General features: G+C 63.9%; 1 protein-coding gene across 7 annotated transcripts in view; it reads right to left on the bottom strand.

Moving 5' to 3' along the window:
• Positions 1-395: 395 nt before the first annotated feature.
• PIK3CD (phosphatidylinositol-4,5-bisphosphate 3-kinase catalytic subunit delta) overlaps positions 396-6,836 on the bottom strand; it is a 55,001-nt gene continuing 48,560 nt past the window's right edge. For 5 of the 7 annotated variants that reach the window (XM_042952322.1, XM_042952321.1, XM_042952324.1 and 2 more), the window contains 15 exons: positions 6,551-6,647; positions 6,331-6,461; positions 5,785-5,835; positions 5,549-5,716; positions 5,332-5,453; positions 5,043-5,186; positions 4,850-4,949; positions 4,505-4,683; positions 4,302-4,414; positions 4,064-4,142; positions 3,321-3,488; positions 2,593-2,716; positions 2,319-2,464; positions 2,001-2,133; positions 396-1,265 (listed from right to left, as the gene is read on the bottom strand). In XM_042952322.1, coding sequence (XP_042808256.1) covers positions 1,128-1,265; positions 2,001-2,133; positions 2,319-2,464; positions 2,593-2,716; positions 3,321-3,488; positions 4,064-4,142; positions 4,302-4,414; positions 4,505-4,683; positions 4,850-4,949; positions 5,043-5,186; positions 5,332-5,453; positions 5,549-5,716; positions 5,785-5,835; positions 6,331-6,461; positions 6,551-6,647 — 1,893 coding nt within the window. In that variant the 3' untranslated portion in view covers positions 396-1,127. The remainder of the gene's footprint in view (positions 1,266-2,000; positions 2,134-2,318; positions 2,465-2,592; positions 2,717-3,320; positions 3,489-4,063; positions 4,143-4,301; positions 4,415-4,504; positions 4,684-4,849; positions 4,950-5,042; positions 5,187-5,331; positions 5,454-5,548; positions 5,717-5,784; positions 5,836-6,330; positions 6,462-6,550; positions 6,648-6,836) is intronic. The other 2 variants (XM_042952326.1, XM_042952325.1) reach the window with 2 other exon arrangements.

The raw sequence follows: 6,836 nt of genomic DNA, 5'->3' as shown, positions 1-6,836 counted from the left end.
CTTGAAGCTCCCGTACCTGTCCACAGGGCAGCTGCGCCTGACTCTGCCCGGCCTCGCGAGGCCTCCTAACACATAAAGATCACCCGTGGGCTTCTAGAAGCCCGGATTTCTAGTCCCCTCTCCAGAGCTGTCTTCAGATGGCTGGGGAGAGGCCCGGGAACCTGGTGTTTGTAGAGCTCCTCGGATCCCCCTAAGGCTAAGCCTGAACTGCTTCGAGCTAAGTAGAAAAAGATTCCACTAAAGACCTCAGGTTTCTGGTACGTGATTCCTAAAGCAGGTTCCCAAAGCAGAGAGTTCTGGAGATCAGGTCCGGCCTTAAAACCTGCTTTGCGAGGCAGGTCAGAGCAAAGTACTCTGACCTGCTTTTGCCTCGATCCATGACAGGTTGAGCTAAATCAAGCTCAGATCTTTTTAATGTCTTGAGGACCAGCATATATTATACTTTATCGGGGCGGAGGCTGTTCTGAGCCACAGAGGGTCCGTAAGTAGTTGGGGTGTTTTTTTTTTTTTTTTTTTTTTCCTTACCCGCAAACAAAACCGCTTTACAGCAGAGGAGAGGATTTCCCGTACCCAAGAGTCACTTTAAAAGTGGAAAGCAAGCATCCCTGATTCTAGAGGGTACCCAGACTTCCTCTGGGAGCTGCCCCACGCTCAGCCCGTGGAGAGCACGAAGGTGGAGGGGGTGAACGGAGAAGTGGGCACCAGGTAACTGCCAGGGGCCAAGCCCCGGGCAGCCCGGCGGGAGCCTGGGAGGAAGGCAGGCTTCCCGGAGGGGAGAGCAGTCTCTGCCGGGTCCCGATTCACCAGCTGGAAGACTCGGGGTTACAGTCCTTAGTGAGGTGCGGCCTCTGAGGTGCCCGACTCTGTCTTCTCACCAAAGCCCGGGGGCTCTGGCTGAGGACGCCCCTCCCCTGCACGAAGGATGCATTTCCGTGTATGGCTGTCGAGTTCCTGAAACGTTTCAAGTCATAAATAAATAACCAGTGTAAACAAAAGGCAATCATGTAGGTTCCTTCCCGTGGGGTGCGGGTCAGGCTCTCGGGGCCCCAGAGGACGGCTGAGGGTGCCTGGTTCCCCAGGCCGGCGGTCTGCTCCCTCCAGGCCCAGGGGCCTCCAGAAGCTTGCTACTACTGCCTATTGTCTTTGGACACGTTGTGGGCCAGCCAGTTCACTTTGGTCTTCCAGCTCTCCCGGAGGGCTTCGTTAAACTTCACTCGGAAGTGCTTTAGAGCCTCCTCCTCTGTCTTTCCCAAGGCCAGAGAGTCCTGAGGGAAGATCAGAGCAGTGAGCTCCAGCCATTAGGGGGGCCCGTGACGGCAGGCAGACCCCGCCACCCTGAACGTTGTAAATTCCCTTCTGTAAGAACTGCGGGAGGGGAATCGGGAGACAGAGGCCGACATCCCCCTTGGAAAGGACTCTGTTCTGATCCCAAGCCGAGACGGGCCTCCCGACCCACCCTCAAAGTAGGATGCCAGCTGCAGCCAGGAAGCTGTGACCCGCCCCCCCCCCCCCCAAAAGCCTCCGGGGTGGACAGGTAGGCTCGCCTTCTGCGGTGGGAATTAACCCCAGGAGGAGGAAAGGAGGACTTGCCCCACGCAGCTTCATTCTGCATGAACCGGGCACCAAAGAGGCGTTTGAGGCCGGCCCCCCTCTGACCCCCAGCTGCTCCCAAACTGAAAAGACGCGGGAAGGAAAGGCATTTTTCATCGTCGAGGGAGGGAATCTACTTCAGCCGTCTGGTACAAGCGGAACCACTACAGCCTGTGAAGGACCAGACGGTGGACCCAGGGAGGTCCCGACGCTCCTGCAACGGAACCGGGCTGACCCCACCGGCCCCTCTGCTGCTGGCTCGTGGGTGGCGTGAAGGACCCACACCGGGAGTGCCCTGCGGGGTCCACTGAGCTCGGGGCCCCCCAGGCCGCAATGCTCAGAAGAGGCAGAGGCCTTGGGGAGTTGGGGGCCGCCCGCTCTGCCTGGCACGGCCCTGCCCTGGCATTTACCTTGAGATACTGGATGTCTTTGGAGCAGCTGAGCTCAGGCAGGCCGGCGGCCCGCATCAGGGCGAAGAGGTGAAGGAACAGAGGCCCGTGGCGCCGCAGGATGGTATAGGCTCGCTCACAGTAGCCACGGAACCTGGGGGGTGTGGGGGGGGGGGAGCAGAGGGAGGGGGGAGGCAGGGCTCTGGGTCCTCACGGCCGTTCCCACGCTGCTCTCGCCCTGGAAACAGCCCCCGCTCCCTCTGAGGCCCCGACACCCCGGCCTCTTCCTACAGGACCCGGCCCTGCACCCGGCCGGCCTGGGACCCCGAGCACCCTCACCTTTCAAATTTCTCACTGTTATTCGTTTTCCCCTGCTGGATCACGTGCACAAAGTCGTACGTGAGGATGAATGGGACGCGCTCACGGTTGATTCCAAACTTGGTCTTGAAATTCCCCAGAAAGTGGCCAAAATCAATGTGGAACAGCTAAGAAAAGGAAGGAGAAGCCATCGTCAGAGAGGAGAGTGCCTTGGTGTCGGGTTGCGGGGTCCGGGGGGTGGGGGGGCGGAGGGGTAGGCTGGGGGGGTGACAGGTGCTGCCCACGTGGCCCCTACCTGCCCATTCTCGCGGATCATGATGTTGTCACTGTGCCGATCACCGATGCCCAACACGTAAGTGGCCACACAGTAACCGGCGCAGGAGAGGGTAAACTCCTCAATGGCTCGATCCAAGGCTTCCCTGTGTGTGTGTCGGTGGGGAGGGGTGTTGAAACCCATGGCCGTGCCGTTTTGCAGCAGCTTCTACCAAGAGGTCGGGCCTGTGTCCCCTCTCCTTGAATCTGGCCTGACGACTTGCTTGGACCAATGGGACACGGAGGAGGCCCTGTTGGGACTCGTCCCAGAGCCTCGGCCTTAAGACACCTTGTGGCGCTCGAACCTACCTATTGCCATGGAAGGAAGCCCAGGCTGGTCTACTCACTGAGGGGAGAGCACGTGGAGACACGTACGTGACCGGCGCCATCCAGGCCGGTCAAGCGACCAGAGGGTAACGGTTACATGAATGATTCCAGCCCAAGAACCACTCAGCTCGGCCAGGTCCAGCGGCAATTTGTGGGCCCGTAATAACCCGTGGTGGTTTTACATGCCTAAGATAAGCGTGGTCGTTACATGACAACAGCTAACTGATCCTTGCGGGAACAGAGACCTGACCCACCCCGACACAGAGCAGACCTGGTCCTCGGCTGAGCCAAGAAGTCATGGAGACTGTCACGGGCCCTTCTCCTCACCTTTGACTCCCAAACTCCTCTTGGAAAGGGTGTCTGTCCCCAGGGCCCAGAACCTACCCAGGGTTCTTGGACTTGAGCCAGTTGAGCAGGGCATCCTTGTTGAAGGCAGCCGTGGCGGCCATGTTGCTTTTGTTCAGCTGGATGTTGGCGATGGTGTCTGAGTGAAGCACCACCTCGATGAGGCCTGTGCGGTCCCCCGTGGAGAGGCAGCCGTAGGGCGTCATCCTAGCCAGGAGGGAGGAGGGGCAGGGAAATGCCACAGTCAAGGGCTGTCCCTGGGGCAGCGTGAACCGCCCCCCTCCAGCCCGAGGAGCTCAGGACAGCCAAGACCGCCACAGGAGACGCCAGCGGGGTCGCTGAAAGGGAGGAGAAAGGTGCGCGGGAGGCGTCCTTGACGCCCGGAACTCCAGGGGAGGCTCCTTGGAGAGGTCAACGCCAGCCCTCAAGAAGCAGAGACGAAAAGTCAGCGCCTCAGCCGAGCTCGTGTCTGCTCAGAGAGAAATCCAGATGGTTCAGAAGAAGATGTCACTGCTTCCCAAGACGGGGCAGGAAGCCAGGGAGCGTGGAGCAAAGGAAACAACGGGGTAAGACAGACGCCGAGCGCCCGGCCGGGCCTCCTGCGCCCTCACTCTGCGGCCCCATCGCCTCCCTCGGCCCTGACTTCAAACTGGTCTCTGCTCTGAGAACGGCCCCTTTGCCCGCAGAGGTGTCGGCGTCGGCTTTGACAGAGGACGCCTCCAGAGGGACAGGGTCCTAGGCGTGGGGCAAGTCCGAAGACGGACGCCAGGAGGGCCTCTCACCTCAGGTCCAATCCCTCCTGCTTCCACAGAACGTCCATGAGCTGGATCATCTGCAGAGTCAGCATGTCCTGGCGGAGGTCTGCGCGGCCGTCCCCGGAAGGAAAAGCACGAGCTTCTGGTGGGCTCCCCGCTCCCAGCCGCGCCCAGCCCCAGGCCCCCCCCCCCCCCGTCCCCTCAGCCCGCCCCCCCCTTCCCCGTGAGGGCCGCGCAGCGCGTGTCCGGGGCCCGCCCCGCTCACCGTCCCCGTTCTTAAAGATGATGCCCACACTGCTGTCGCTGCCCGCCTCCTCGTTGCTGTACATGACCCACAGGGGCTTCATCTTGGAGTCCATGAAGGTGCACTGTTCCACGCTGCGGGCCAGAAGGCGGTCGGCACGGGCCCCTCCGCGGGGCGCCCGGCAGGGCAGGGGGAGGAGGCCGTGGAAGGGGCTCGGGGCTCACCAGACTTCGGCCAGCAGGGTGCTGGGGTCCAACGGGGACTGCAGGTTGGAGAGGGCCTCCAGGTAGGTCTCCTGGCGCATGCACAGGTGCATCAGCTCCTTGGTCTGGGGCCGGGTGGTCTTCTGGGAGCTCACCTTGACAAAGTCGTTCAGGGCCTTCAGCTTGCTCAGCGCCTCGCCCTGGCGGGGAGACACGAGAGGCGGGCAGCGTGGGAAGGCCGGCGGGACAGGCTCCGAGCCTCAGCCCGGCCCGGGGGCGGGGGGGGGGGGGGGGGGCTCTGAAGGGGCCGAGCCTGCCCAGACACAGGGCCCCCACCCAGGGCAGGGACCCCGGGCCGAGCCTCACCTGCCTCATCAGCACCTTCATGTGGTGGGTGCTGCCCCTGCAGTAGGCTTCCATGATGAGGCCGAAGCGCAGCGCCACGGAGGGCACGTGCATCTCGGAGCTGGAGGAAGGAGGGGACGGCTGAGCCGCGCGCGCGCGGGCAAGGGGGGACCGGCCAGGGGCCCCGCCTCCCCAGGCCCGGTGGGTCCAGTACCGGAGGTGCCAGAAAAGGAAGTGGCCGATCTTGCGGTTGGACAGGGCCCGGTCCAGCAGGAACTTGGTCAGCTCGCAGTCCAGGTAGGACTCGTACTTGAGGACCTGCACCAGCTGCAGCAGGTACTGGAAAAGCTCGTCGTCCCTGCAGAGGAGGGAGGCCGGCCTCACCTGAGCAGACCCCAGGCAGGGCTCAGTCCTCTTGGGGGGGGCTCCCCCGGGCTCTGCCGCCAGGAGGCGGGGACAAAACCGCGCTTCCGAGGGGCGGGCGGGGAGCCCGCGGGACTCACGTCAGTTTCCGCAGAGACTTGATGGCGAAGGAGCCCACGTGGCGGTCGGGGAAGCTGAAGTCCAGCAGCTCCAGGGCGCTCAGGACGGGCAGGTCCGGCCAGGAGCACAGCAGGTAGAGCATCTGGGGGTGCGGGTGGTCAAGGTGCGGCTGGGCAGGAGGTCAAGTCGGGGGCCCGCGGCGGAGGCCCCGCCCGCGGCCCCGCCCCCCCCGCCCACCTGGGCCACATCCTCGTGCTTGTTCCACTTGGTGACCAGCAGCAGGCGGGCCAGCGCCTCCGGGAAGCGCTCCTGGACCTCGTGCCGCATCTTCCACACCAGGTCTTTCTCGTGCTCATACAGCTCCCCGGACCCCCGCCGCTCCAGGATTTCCCGCAGCTGCAGCTGCTGAGGGGTGCAGGCCGGGTGAGCTGCGGCCAGACCAGGCGCCCCACCGCCCGCGGGCCCCAGCTCACCTCCTCCTCGCTGAAGCGCCCGTGCTCCCCGTGCCGCCCCAGCTCCAGAATCTGCAATGAGCGGTCCCGTCTCAGCGGAGCCCCCGGGCCCGGGCCAGCCCTGGCAGGGTCGGGGGGGGGGGGGGGGGGGGCTCCGGGGACGGGGAGCTTCAACGCCTGGGCACTGGGAGCTGTCCTGTGCACAGCACCCCCGGCCTCCGCTCCCTGGATGCCAGGAGCATCTCTCCCAGTAGCTGTGACAACCAAACGTGTCTTTGGACATGGCCCCAAGTCCCCTGGGGAACAAAGCGGCCCCCTGACTGAGAACCACTGCTCCCCACCTGCTGTAGTGGGTTAGGATTCTAGAGAGTCAAGCAGGTCCCCAAATGTGTGTGGCGACCAAGCCCTGGCCCTGAGCCACTTAGGGGATGGCGGGGGGCGGGGGGCCGGGGGGGGGGGCACCATGCTCTGGGGAGCCCCAGAGGCAGGGTCAGGAAAGGTCATCTTTAGCCCCACAGCCTCTGGGGAGGGCGGGTCCCGCCAGGCCCGGTTGGCGAGGGGGCTGACCTTGTCCAGGGCTGGGTAGTACACAGGGTAGGGGGACACCTCAGGGAGGCAGATGACTAGGGCAGCAGCGCTCTCCGTGTTGGGGTTACTCCGCACTGTTCCCGCGGGGTTCAGCAGCTCCCCCTTCTCGTCTGGACACAGGGATGGATGGGAGTTGCACGAGGAACGCCACCGGCCGGGAGCCCACGCCCCCGGGCCCCTCCCTCCCGCCGGGGCAGACCTGGTGCGGACGGCCACATGTACAGGCAGCATTCCCCGGTCTTGAGCTGGTCCTTGTAGTCAAACAGCATGAGGTTGGCCCAGGCGATGGGGCAGTCCTGGGAAAGACCACGGGCAGGTCAGGGCCATTTGTTCACCTGCAGGATGGGTGTAGCCTCCAGGCCACCTTCCCCGCCCTCACCCAGACTCCCTGTGAGGAAGCCAGCAAGGTCAGCCGCCTCCTGGCTCCCTTCCACTTCCAGTCGCATCCCTGCTCCCGGCTTCTTGAGAAACCCCCAAACGAACCA

This window comes from Panthera leo, chromosome C1 (assembly GCF_018350215.1).
Source record: "Panthera leo isolate Ple1 chromosome C1, P.leo_Ple1_pat1.1, whole genome shotgun sequence".
Taxonomy (NCBI): domain Eukaryota; kingdom Metazoa; phylum Chordata; class Mammalia; order Carnivora; family Felidae; genus Panthera; species Panthera leo.
This window is presented reverse-complemented; position numbering and strand designations above follow the sequence as displayed.